The 14,114-nt window shown below is 37.8% G+C and overlaps 1 protein-coding gene across 2 annotated transcripts in view; it reads right to left on the minus strand.

Moving 5' to 3' along the window:
• Positions 1-14,114, minus strand: part of ctnnal1 (catenin (cadherin-associated protein), alpha-like 1) — a 57,501-nt gene that overhangs the window by 28,036 nt on the left and 15,351 nt on the right. For both annotated transcript variants that reach the window (XM_008421804.3, XM_008421805.3), the window contains exon 2: positions 148-337. In XM_008421804.3, coding sequence (XP_008420026.1) covers positions 148-337 — 190 coding nt within the window. The remainder of the gene's footprint in view (positions 1-147; positions 338-14,114) is intronic.

A 14,114-nucleotide genomic window follows, 5' to 3' on the forward strand; every position in this document is an offset into this window, starting at 1 on the left:
AAAGACACTCTTGCTAGTATTGTTTTGTTTTTTTCTGCAGAGCAAAGTGTCATTTTGAAACAAAGCAGAAAAAATGTCCACCGTTTTAAACACACAATTTAGATAAAATGTTAAGCGCCTGCGAAGGTACAGCTAAAGGATTCCTACCTGCTCTGCGTGCTTCAAAGCACGCCTGACCCATTTCATCTTTCAGCTCCTGGTTTTCTGAGGCAATGGCCTCTCCAACGGCGACAAAACGCCCCACTGCCACGCTCACTGCCTGACCCACGCGGTGAATCGCTGCCGACGTCCGCTCAGACTTCTTTGGCCTGTCTTTGTGGTTTATCAGCGTTGTGATCTGCAGAAATTTTGGGAAAAAGGCAAAAAAGAAAGGAGGATTTTGTTTTTTTTTTTCTATTAAAATAAGGGTTAGAGGTTTATTTTCAACAGAAAAGGCTGCTCAGTGCTACATGATTTTGGACATTTCGGTGGAATAGTACTCTTAAATTAGCGACCCTTTCTCTTGCAGGATATCAATATTTGCTGTACATTTTGTACAGTAAATAAGGAAGGAAAGTCATAAAGAAAAGCAAACAAGGAATGAAAAAGACAAAGTAAATATTGAAGGACCCAAGAATATATGTAATATAACTATGAAGAAAAATTACAAATATTCAAAGCAGCTGTTCTTGGCTCCATATTTAACACTTTAGGTAAATACAGTGTTCAAAAGATTTAAATTTTAATCTTTTAGAAAAAGAGATTTGCACACAAGCAATTATATCAAATAGTATCTCAACAAAAAAAAAAAAATTAGCTAAAATGACAGACATTTTTAGGGTTTCCTATTCAGTGCAGTCTAATCCAGGACAAGTAAGTGGAAACACACTGATATACGTCCTCTTGGTAACACGTATCAGTTATAAATAGATAAAGGCAGTCATTAAATATTTATTGGCCTCGTCTCCTTCTTTCTAGCTGTTATTGAGTGTATGAATGGAGTGTGTGTATGTTATAAATCATTTAGTAATTTAGGAGGTGGGTGGTCCTTTTAATTGGCATATGACTGTAGGTGGCCCCACGAGGGGAATCTGTGACAACAAATTATCCGTACAGAACAACACATTGAAAAGACCGGTCCTTGTTGAACCCCGATGTGTCTGGAGCAACTTCTTGATTTGTCATGGTCTGAAAAAGTCAAAAGGTACCAAATCAATAAGACCGTTATACATTCCATGTTGATCAAACTGAGTTTCAGAGAATCAAAAGAGATTTCTTGAAGGTATGTATGTATGTATGTATAGTCAGCACTGTGTGACGGTCAAAAGGAGAAAAATAATTTTAATCTAGTTAAAACCATTGATTGAAAGTTACAGTCATGACTTATCAGAAGAGCACCACCTACTGACCGATTGACAGCAAAGCTCTCAAAACATGCAGGCCTATCTTCCCATGAACTAAACCTACCAGACTTTATACTAAAGCACAGCTTGAACAAATAAGTCAACATCAACTTACCAGGCTCCCAAACATATTTGGTAAAAAGATTAAGTATGGAAGTAAATAACTAAAACAAGTGCTTTTACTGTAGCCCTATAAATATAGCTAGTAATAATTTGTTTTTTTCTTTTTTGCTTAGATAATTTGTCATAGTGCACATTTCTTCTGCTGGTCAATTTGAAGTGTGCAGACAGTCTCTTACACACTGATTCTCTCAGCCTATTGGCATGTCTGGGTGAAGCTGTAAGAAAGATTTCACATAAATGTGGCTTCCTTTGTGTGAATGACAGAAGGCTGTCACTTCACAAACTGGTAAAACAATTTTCAGGGCAAATCTCACGTCAGCAAAGGACTTGCGTAAAATCAATTCCTTGTTAAGATACTACTTTTTCTTTCTAAGTATCACTGCATCCTATCCACAGTAGCATCTTTATACAGACTGTTGGTGCCAGGAAGAGAACAAAGGGCACCAACGGGTTTATGTTTAAGAGAGAAAGAGAGCGACTGAAAAACCTGCTGAATCTTTTTGTCTAAAAAAACAGAAGTTGTTACATGTCAAACAGCTTTTTATGCTTTTAGTTCTACAGTCTGCGGCAACATAACAACACATCCTAAAGTGCACATTAGACTCTTCTTGTAATCAAGTAATATTGCGTGTCACGCCGTCTTTCACATCTTCTGTTTCTGAATTGCTTTTTACTGCAAGCCATAAATTTTTAACAACTTTAACATATATTCTAGCTGCTAGGATGGATGTTTGAATATTCCATGAAAATGGAATACCCCATCAAGAAACATAATTGCACTAACATTTTAAGCAAAAATAAGACCTGGAGGCTCTCCTCCAATATAAATAAAGGAATGATGTTGAATTGACCTGTAAAGTATTGAGTCCTGGATGCATTTATCCAACCATGCATGCACGCCTGAAGGCAGAAAAGGAATGTGAAATTTGGGATGTATGAGGAAAAATAAAGTGAGGAGAGGGAGGAAAACATGGCGCAAAGAGGCAATAAAATGAAAAAGTTAAACCAAGAGACACCAGAGTACCAACTTCTCTTTAAGGAAAGGTTATTGAGCAGTAGTGGTCCTCATCCACTGAGATCAATGCCCCCTATTCTGCATGTTTTAGATGATTTTAGATATGTCTCTGCTTGAGCTCAAATGTAGCTGTCCACAAAAAATGCCAGTACTGCCTGCATGAGGATGTGATCTGCGAGGGCAGCAGATACTGTAATGTCTTTTATGTAAAACAGTCATGATTCGATAGACAGAACCTAACCAGTGGCTGGGCATATAAAGTGGTAAAGAGAGGAAAGAAAGTTTTCCAAAGGGGAGAGCAGCAGGCAGAAAGCAAGCACTCTGGGATTACCTCCGTTATGGGATTACTAGGTTTGGTACATTTAGTGGGCCAGGCAAACAGGAACAGAGCCGGGTGGAGAAAACATAATATTGATACAGTGCCATGACACCGGGGAGGGCTTTTTGTGTTTGAGCATTCGTCAGTGGAACTTTGTGGAAAGGTGAAAAGTGCACATTCCTTTTACATGTCAGTGGCGGGTGGGGGAACAAAAACAAAACAACTTCACAATCACCTCAGTTAAAATGTTAAGTTCTGAAAAAAATTAACAACCCCCCACTGAACATGTTAGGAACTAAGTAACCTTTTTTTTTTTTTTTTTTAAATCAACCAGACATTAGCAACACAATTACATTTTGAGGACAACAGTAAGACTGCAAATTGATGAGCGCAATGCATGATTTATCTTCTGAAGTTAAAAGGTTGGTACAGGAAAAAAAAGAAACATGCTATAAACTTTTCTGCCTCATGCTTCCGTGGCAGTTTTATCAAGGTTTGTAACTTTTCAAATTTAGACTTAAAACTTTTATTTCAACCCCTTTTCTACCAACCTTCACAATCTCTCCATCTACTTTGGTATTCAACCAGTCAATAACAAACAATTGAGCTCTCATCTCTTTGTTGTGCATAATAAGGAAGACAATTACAAGGCCATAAGAAAAAAAACCTCAATGCGCCTCACTGTGAATAACAATACGCTAACCAATTCCACCCACTGGTTAGCAGGAAATTTAGGCCAGTACCTCAAGGACACAGTGACTGACTATAAATCTGAGGGTAACAAAAGGTGGAAACATTTGTGGCTGCCTCCCATGGCTACAGATTCAGTTTCACTGAATGGCCATGCCAAGAGAAAGTCTGACGTTATCAGAATCACCCTGTCCCGCGGCCCAGTTTTATTTGCCGCCATTCTCATTCTTAATTTTTTATTTTTTTTTACATGCAGATAATTTGATTGTGTAAACAACTTTTTTCCTCTAAACATAATTTCTGAGTAGACTTTTCTTCTCCGTTGACATAGTTGTTGCAGTTGTGTCAATTGAGAACTGCAAAGAATCCCTCTTCTAACAAGAGGTGGCTAGAGAAAAAAAAACAAACAAAAACTGCGTTAGTTCGAACAAGCTGAATCGAGAGGCCCACTGGGACTTCTATTAAACACACATTGTAGATGTTCATTACAATAATTGCTTGTTTGGTGAGTCCTGTGTTGGCCTGCTTGCTCGTCTCATTTGTTTCACTGATTGCCGTTAAGCTCTGCTTGGCTCACAGACAGACTCGACGAGTAAAGCGCTGGGAGCCGCATTTTTCCAAGAGCAGAAAGGCTAAATCTGAAGTAAAACTCTAAAAAAAAATGGAAGGATGTCCTTGCATGTGAGAATGAGGGAATGTCAAGAAAAGTAACATTAACTCCATCCAAGCTGACAAGATCACTAATGTTTTTTGTACTCGTTGAATCCATACAAGGAAAATGCCAAGATGTCACCTGTTGATGAAAAATAAACGCTTTTGGCAATTTTCAGTCCCGACTCGCAGCAACAAAAGAATTTGATTAATTATGCTGAAGGACAGTGGAGGCTTCCACTGAGAGGACAAAACTTATTTACCTACTTTCAGACCCAAAGGCAACTATCAAAGTGATCTGGACACACATGCAGGCTGATCACCTGTGATCCTGGTGCGTCAACGCCATCGGGGCGTCATGGCATTGACGCAGTAATTCATGCAAGAGGACGCCTAGAATTTGTGCTTAAAACTTCTGTTTGTTGATCGGTCTCGTGTGATATTCAAATTTTCCAAGAAACTCATTTTTGGATCTTTACATGCAAACCAAAAAAATAAAAGATTAAAATATTTCTACTCTATGTTTAAAAAATCTCTACAAAATAAGCATTTTACTTCCTGAAGTGACTGGCAATAAAAATTGCACTTTTACACAATATTCTGACTATTGAGATGTTCTAGTATGTTCTAGTTCTAGTTCTAGTTAAAGTTTAGAGAAAAATCCGCAAGTCAAGGCTTAACAGAAACTAGAGGCATATTTTTTTTGGGTGTCGTTTGTAGATGACATTTTGCAGCAGCAGAGAAGGGTTTGGGAAATAAATCATTGAGCTCAAGAGAATAACATGAGAAATGCAACACCTTGGTCATGCTTGTTGAAAAGTCCAAACTTGCAATTAAGTTTTTCCAGAAAAATCTTTGTGTGTGTGTGTGTGCTTTATGAGAAAAGACAAAAAAAAAATCCCTTCTTGTCACCGTAGACAAGCAGTGAATCACTTAGTTAAACAGAACAGAAAATACTTTCAGATCTTATTTCAGCCTTTCACAACACAAAGGGCTCATTGTTGCACCCCCCCAAAGAAAAACACTTTGGAAAATTAACAGTGAAACTGAATTTAAGGCATTTAACAAATGGATGTAAATAACATGAACAAAGAAAAAAAAGAAAGAAAAAAAAAGATGCTGCAAATATTTGTCTCAACCCTGTAGGTTTGTCCAAAAAGGGTACCCAGACAGTATTAGCATCTCTTTATCTGAGCCGTGGCATCCTTGACAAAAAGCCAAGTTTCTGTTTAGCCTTTATTCATGCAATGAGATACATGACGAGCTGTTCACCGGGGGCCATGTGTGTGGGAAGCAAAACAAAACGCGCAAGGAAAGCTGCTCTGAACATGCACTTTAATAAGGGAGTAAATTCCCAGCAAATTGGCTGCGAGGAGAAAGCAGTTCAATCTTGTGCTGGTCGATAGCCAGACTCTAGAACATAAGGAGATGAAAAGGGGGGGAAAAACATTGTCAGTGAGAGCAGATGAGATAACGTGAAATAAGGAGGGGATTAGAAGAAAAAAAAAAAGAGGACACTGTGCTTCTACTGAATGCCTCTCTACTTTGTTTTGTTTCTGTATCACTGAATTGTTTTCTTATTTTCTTACTTTCTGGAAACTTCTCCCTCCTCCTCCTCCTCACTGTGCAGTTGAGGGTCCAAGTTCACCCACAGAGCTAAGCTGCTGCAGTACAGTACAGTGTGATACAGCAGCAGCTTGCAGTATTTAAGCTGCATTCTTCAGGGAGCAGGGTATAACCCTGCGTAGAGCAGAGTAGAAATATATAAGACCAACATTACCTCATCTTTCAAAAATGTATAGCAGGCCTTTAAGCTCTTTCATTCTAATTTTAGCTGCAAAATGTACTGCAGATGCTGACAACAAACTGAGAAATTAGCCCAAATGAGCAAAACCACTGTTCTGGAGTCCACTTGGTAATTATCATAAAAAAAATAAAATTAAAATAAAGCTTTAGTACAACTTATCAGGCCAGCAGCCAATTAAAACGAATATTCTGCAGCGATAAGTCGTGTCCTCAAATTAAGGAAGTGCTCATTTTATGCTCTTTCAGTTGCCCATAAACAAAGGAAAGAGTTGCTGAGTCTGAAAAAAAGTTTACAGGGAACCGGGTTACATTAAGCTACAAAACTGCATCTCATTGTCGCTCCGAGCAAAACCACATCCATGCGTCACATGTCGAGGCGCGTGTGCTACTCTGGAAGTGAATCTAATGTCTCAATAAGTTAATTTGAGATTAGTGTGAAATTATAATAATAGATTGATTTGTTTTCACAGATTATCTGTCTCATAACAAATTGGTGTTATGAAATGGTGACAGTTTTAATGTGGAGAAAACATTTTTTTTTATCACAGTTATATACTGTAGCTTGAATAAAACGCAACTACATAGCATTTTTTTTTTTAGAAGACTGGATTGCTTTATGTGTATTTTGCACGTTGCCTATGACTGTTGCTTGTGGGGAGAGACATTTCAGCAACAGAAAAAAATGTCAGCAACCTACTTGCTTACTGTATGTGAACTGTTGTATGTAAAATTCATGAGCAGTAAATATTGTCCTGGTGTCAGTATTGGACCAAAGACATTTGCAAGCCTTTAAAATTGTGACGCTTTTTGTGGGTCAAATAGACTCCAAAAACTGACAGCAGCTGCACGGGGGCAATCAAATTTTTTGTCAGGGGACTCAAGATTTCTGGCGGTGCCCCTGATCCTACATAAAATGCTAAATGATGGTTTTGGTGTCTAGATTCATATTTATTTGAGAAACTGCTTGTTAACCATCTGAAGTTGCTAAATAAAACAATTCTGAACAGAAGATTTGGCCAGAAATCTTTAAAGGTGTGTCAATAGGTAGCTTTCAGCTTTTAGAAAGCAATCACATTTTCACAGATTGGTCTTAAAAAAATGTATTCATTTTGAATTCCTTTACTATGAATGAAGTAATACAGGACCACCAGGCTTCCATTTCCTTAAAGCAATTCTGCTCAAAGAAAAGGCAAAGACTCGATAGAACATTACAAACGCCATTGACCGTTGTTTTTCTATGTCATTGAGTCTACAGTTTGCTTTTCATATTTGTAATGTTATCTCATGTGTCAGTCTGCCCGGTGGCTTACTGAGCCAGCTTCTTTTTGTCTGGGTCTGGACAGTGGACATGTTATTGTAATCATTGAGGAAGTGGGGAACATGTGACAAAAAGGCTACAAATCAGACGGCGAGCACATGACATGAACTTTAGCCCACGTACGCTCATGCAGGCCAACAGACATGCAACCGATGAAACAGACAAGCATGTGTGGACACTGATGCAGACAGACAGAGCGAGGTGGGGGTGTAATGAGGCTTTCTGAAACGCAGGCAGGCAAACGGGAAGGAAAAAACACTCAGACAATCTGAGCAGAATGCAGGGGCAGCAGTTGAATGACTTTGGATTCCTATCAGACTGTACCCCTCACTGGATATGCATGAGAAAAAGGGCAGTGCTTGGCCTTCCAGCTTGAGTTCAGCAATCACAGCTGACATTTGAATATGTGGAAGGGCGAGCAGACTCCACAGCAAACATGAGCTAAGAAGGGTTGACTGAGAATAATAACTAGCTGCTTCCCAGGGCGCAGAATCAACTCCTCGGGAAGGACAAGAGACACAGAAGTATCATTTCTCTTCATTGAGTGTGCGTGACATTTTACTTAAGAATGGGAAGAAGAACTACTTCCTGCTGCTAAGTTATTTACTGATGATGGCCCAATTCTTCCTTACTGTTATTAAAAGTCCCAATTTTATAGCCAAACAAAGTCAATCTACAAAAAAAAAAAAAACACAATTTCTCGCCCAAAACGAGTGTCTAAGTAAATGTATATAGGCGTGCGTCATGCTTTTCAGTCATTTTCTGACAATTAAGAGAAAGCAGGAGCTACAAGACATTTTACACACCAACCTTTGATTCGCAGCAGACTTTTTGAAAATATAATGAAATGCCACGAGAACCACCTTCAATATGAGTGAAACCTATAACTAAAACTATCATCAAATCTGTAGTTAAGCATTGCCCTTTGAAAAGCACACGATGTTCAAAACAAACAAATGCTGATTTCTCCCAGATGCAGGCGCAAACACACAATGAAGGCTTGTTTTGAGACAATGACGTGATGCCGGTGCGCAGGTCTGAGATCTGGCCACATTTAAGTCTCAATAGGAATGCAGGGGGAAAATTACAGGATGTCTGTACCTGAAGAAGAAGTAGTGGCAGAAAGTGAAAATAGATTTGTCACAAATAACCCACTATGTCTGTTGAAAGTGACTCAAGTACCCAGTTGGTATAATTTTTTATTTTTATTTTTTTTAAAACACACCGACTGACAAATGTTTGAACAAAGAACAATGTGCCGATACGTTTTAATGCTTTCTGGATGTTTTCAGCTGATCTTAGCAAGAGACAAAGATTTTATATGACAAGATAATAGTTAAAGTTACAATTCTGCCATGCGGCGGTGACTATAATTCTCACTTTTAATTTTCTGTGCAGCACATAAAAGTTTCAGACACAAAAAATGTGCTGTGAACGCTCACACATATGGAGCCCGGGCAAGGTCCCAAAAATTTATGTAAAGTCCTCATTACAAGGCCACACAGCCTGGTCAGTAGAAATTTTTTTGGCCTAGCTCCAACAACCAGATATGCAAACGGGATATTTATTTATTTATTTATTTAGCATAAGAATGCATTTTGACACTTCTTCTGCCTGTTTTCAGGGGCACAAGTTCACAGCAGCTATTCATGTTGTTTACAGCGCTCCAGAGAAAAGCTCCATGTTGGCCGCATGAGATGCTGGACCTGTATTCAGAGGACATAAAAAATGAAAAAGAAGAGTTTTAAAATGTCCTTGCTTCTTGCGTCCAAACGGCAAGATGATCATGCGACTAAAAAGCTGCAAGGAAAAGCCTCAGAAACACACTGCTCGCATTCACAAGAACACAATATGTCTTTTCATGAGTCTCTGCTCACGTAATTCTCTGGGTAGAAGGTGGGAGGGAGACAGTGAGATAGAGAGAGACAAAGAGGAAGTCAAGGAAGGGGTCAGCAAGCAGAAGTAAGATGTACCTTCAGCACAAAGAAAAATGCTGGGTCAGACTCACTTTTCACTATGTTAACTATTCAGGTTCTATTTCTTAAGCTAACCAGAGAGTGGAGCCTACATTTATGCATAAATGTTAATATCAAATACAGAGAACCTGGTTTGTGAAAAAGTTGAAAGATGGAGAGCTAAAATGGTTGACTTTATTTTAATGTTTTATCTCTTTAAATTCTAATAACCATGTTTGTTCTGTATGAATATCACTTAAATCCCATCATTATTATTTTCTCAATATGTTATATTTAACCATTTAGTTTGTCTGCCTTCAGTAAACCAAAATTACCTTCACATCACAATAAAACAAGATATTATTCTGTCTTGACTTTCCATTACAGATGAGCCATATTATGCTAGATAACGATCACGTAATTCTTTTCATCATGATAAACATCCGTTTGTCCTTTTCAAAATTAAGTGTCCATACATGTAAAGAGACACACCAGCTCCTACAGATAAAATTAGCCTGAATGCATCTTGATAGAAGGAGTCTTGATCTTCACAAAATCAATTGGGATAAAATTGTTAAAAAAATATATATATATATATATATATTATATATTTTTTTTAATATATATATATATTATAGGTAACAGTTAAAAATGTACTGAAACAGAGCAGGGAGAAGAGCACAGGAGCTTATGAGTCCACCAGCATTAAGCTGCTGCTTCACACCCTGGGTCTGCGAGGGCAACAGCGTCTCCATGGTGAGCAAACTTTTCGGGAAGCTTGAACTCTACCATTTTACAAAGTTCCCTGTTGTCAAATTACACCAGGAAGTACAAGCTGCAGTTGGCCAGGACTTATGCTGTTATTGCTGATTCATGTTGTATATGGGTTCTTATGCCCTTTGATGGACTTTAATTGGGTACTTTGACTTTGTAATTCTCCAACTCGGGATACGTGTGGACAAATAAAAACTGGAATTTGGATTTCCATTCTTTCTACATTTCTAGAATATGAAAGATATGAGGAGTTTATGAAGAACAGGTTTTCTAAATGTACTTATATTTAGAAGAAGCCACATCACAAACTTTGTGCTGATCATTATTCATGTTGTTTTTTGTCTTATTGAAGCACTCCGTCAGAAATGAAAAAAAGCCCCGGTCATTTCACGTAATTATCTGTAAATCAGGTTCGGCTGACATGATAGGTAAAACTTTGAAATTCCTGTGTTTTATTATTTTCATTAAATAAAAACATTGATTAGAAATCTCCATTTACCCTGTGTGCACTTTAATGGCTGTATGTTTCCATTTTTTAGCTTAACTGGATAGTTCTTCATTAAATTTCCTGATTTGTTCACTATTGAGCAAAATATGAAAAAATTTGTTTATCTTTTTCAAATTAATTAATAAAATATTAAAATGATCTAAGCAATAATGCAATGGCTTTAGAACAAGAGAGTGTCAACATCTTAAATAGTTTATTACTAATTATTATTATCATTATAGTTTCTGAAATACAGATAAAAGAATCAAAGAATGAGGTGCAACCTACTGGAATCAGCTCAGAGATTTATAAACTAACCAAGTTCTGACAAACTGAAACACATTTTGGATTAATATTGTGGTAAACATTATCCAGTCGCATCATCAGCTTCCTCATTAAATCTGGAGTGACATCTGACCTGTCAGTTCAGATTCAGGTTTCGGGCAAATTGAGATGAGTAACAACAGTCCTTTGGATTTAATGGAGAAGACAGAGAGGATTCAGCGGACAAAGTACTTGCATGATTACATTAATCAAGAAGACCGTTGGTGCTATAGATGCAGATTATATTCAGAAATAAAATCAAAAAGTACTGGGGGTTTTTGGAGTTCAAGTTTGAAAATAAACCCCTCATTCAGTCTGATAAATATTTCTCTGGTGCTTCTTGTGCAGCAGCAGAGGAACACGGCAATTTTAGAGTCAATTAGTTCTGGCGGCACGCACCGAGGCAGATAAGACGGGACAAAATAACAACAAAATAGATTTCAAGGTTGGCACAGAGAAGACAAACCAATAAACTCCTCTCAAATCTTCCAAAAGGCCATTCGCTGTCAAATGAACAGCTAAAAATCTCACTTATTGTCTGGTTTTAAAGCTAGGCATCAGTTGGAGAGCCCAGAGTTTCCCTGAAACCTCCCAGGAACGAGAATTCAAATAATGGGACGGAAGCGTGGCCAAGGGATTTTAGATTACATATTTGAGATTGTTGCAATAAAGAAACTTTTTCTTTTTGTTTTTAATCTGTGCAAGAAAACTGGTTTGGCATTTGTCTGCCAGAGTTTGGTAGCATTCCTGTTCAAGAAGGAAAGCAGAGAGGCCTTGTTGCTACCTGCCGCTCTACCACTGATGTCTAAAAATAAGGGGAATCTATCAAGTCTTAAGCGGGCACCCTGCTCTCCAAAACTGCCCAAAGTCACTCCGACCTGAGTCTGTGACAGTCTGCAGTGACGAGATCCATCAGACTGAACATGAATAAAGCATTTAACCATCTTTACTTTGAAAACACCGTCATATTTCACAGGTTTGGAAAGCCAACCTGATTTTCAAGCAAATGTATTTCTACATAGCTAAGTAAATCTAGAAGTTGTCCGAGCACAGTGATCTGGTAGTGCACTCACTGATGATCACACATGATCTGTACCGAAAGCAGAGCACTGCTACAGTGTAATCAGTCAGGCCGATATGAGGAGCAGGAAGCTTACAGGAAGCAGAAACAGATAAGAAAGAACGATAGACCTGGGAGAAAAACAGATGGGCAGCTGCGATAGAGCGATAGGCAGGTAAAAAGGAGTAAATAACACACAATAAATAAAGAAAGATGGCAGACATCCGAGGCTGACAATAAACGCGAAACATATCTGACAAAGAAACACAGCAAAGCAAGTCTTTATCAGAAAGCTGGATTCATATAACAATTTTTCATGAAAGATTAGTACCGTGTACGGACGAGACGCGTACGTCAGAATAAACATGACCTGAAATTCCTACGTCTTTGCTGAAAAGCAACCAAACAAAACGGCTGAAGATCAAAAGTTTCTTTGCTAACCACCGTTCAGGCTAAAATATTAGAAATTCCAAAATCTGACTGTGGTTTACCCATATTAACAGTTCATTTCTTCTTCTGGAATCAATTGTTAAACACACTAGAGTGCAGTGAATGCTATGTATTTCAAGGAAAGTTAAAAAAAAAAGAAGCTACATATAGGTTTTTACATGAATCAGTCAAAATGGAAATCGGTAAGTCTCACCTCAAGGAAAATTGTCCGTTTCATCAAGTTAGAAGAAACCTGATTGGTGCATCTCTGGTACAAATTAAACACACAATAAGCTGTCTCTTCACGGCACAAATTATCCAGAAACACGCCTACCAGTAATACCAAAGAGAGCAATAGACAAATTGCTTTTGGTAAAAAGAACTTGATTAAATATATTCAACTATATTTATCGCATTCTACATTTTAGTTTGAAGCCAGTCACACACCAAGAAAGACCAAAGTGGATAATTGGTGTATTAAAAAAAAAGTACAATTTCTTATTAAACAACTTGCACCACCTTTAGCAACAACAATTTGAATTTGAAGCATTTTTTGGTTGACTTATTTTCGTTCAACACTGCCTGCCTGGCGCCGTTTCAGCCAAGCATGACAGATGACCTTACATTTGACTTTACATCACCTACACAGCTGAGTTTAAGGATAGGCTCAACAATCTCAACGTTCTCTGGTTGAGTGGCTGACGAATAACCACAAATTATGACCTCTCTAGGCTCAGTTTGTTTGGATGTTTTCTCACGAGAGGAATGTCAACTCTAAGAAATGCAAGAAACAGCCTTACAACCCTTCCCAGACTGATTGCCAGCAGCATTTTCTGTCTCATAAAGACATAATGGAATCTGTTGTGTTTTTTAAAAATATTAGAGTTAGATATAAATACTTAAAGAACCGGGTAAAAACCAGTAACAATATGCTTGTGTGAACAATTTTTCAGAAATCAGTTAAAATGTAAATCACAGTTCCTGCACTGTGTTCAAAATTTAAGCTGAAAGGCTGTTTTTTTTCCCCCTTATTGCTTATTAATGAAATCTGAGCAGTCAGATTAAACAGACAGCTTTGAATGTAAGCTATTTTGTTCTTCCAAGAAGAAATATTAAAGACATCCCCTGTCTGAGTCAGCAGGGCAATGGAGATAAAATGCAACTCGTTTGAAAGTGTACACTCCATGCTGTCACACATCCTTCAAGTAATGACCTCATTCTTTGATGGAAGAATCATTTCCCCTTTCATCATTTTCTCTGCAAGACAGTTACCATTTTAGCTGTTTAATCTTACAAGAAAATGTAACAAAAGCAAAAAAAGGCACCATCAAAGATGTTAAATGTGACATCTGTAATGTAATCTTTCACTTCTACTAAGCTGCTCATATATAACTCAAACACCTAGTTATAGGTCTCAGTGGCTCCTTTCAGACTGTACTTCCAATCTGTGATCAAACTGATTCGTAATGTGGGTTCAACAGGGCCTTTCCCAGGTTTGCATAACAAGAAACTTTGGAACTAATAAATAATAAACTTCTCAAGTCTCATGGTTAGTGGCACTCTGTTTATACGAGATGGAAATCCACAAAAAGTCAAACATGTAAAAAAAAAAAAGAAAGAAAAGTTAATAATTTCAATCAGTTTTACCTTGTAAAATTGAAAGAAGAGAGGTAGGTAAATGAAAAGATTAAAACAAGTTGCAGCAAATCCCTCCCAAAGCTTTGGACATTGCAACCAAAAAGTGACCTTGGGCATATTTTGACATTGTTCTTTCAGTCCTA

Source organism: Poecilia reticulata, chromosome 11 (assembly GCF_904066995.2).
Source record: "Poecilia reticulata chromosome 11, P_reticulata-male-v2, whole genome shotgun sequence".
NCBI classification, from domain to species: Eukaryota; Metazoa; Chordata; class Actinopteri; order Cyprinodontiformes; family Poeciliidae; genus Poecilia; species Poecilia reticulata.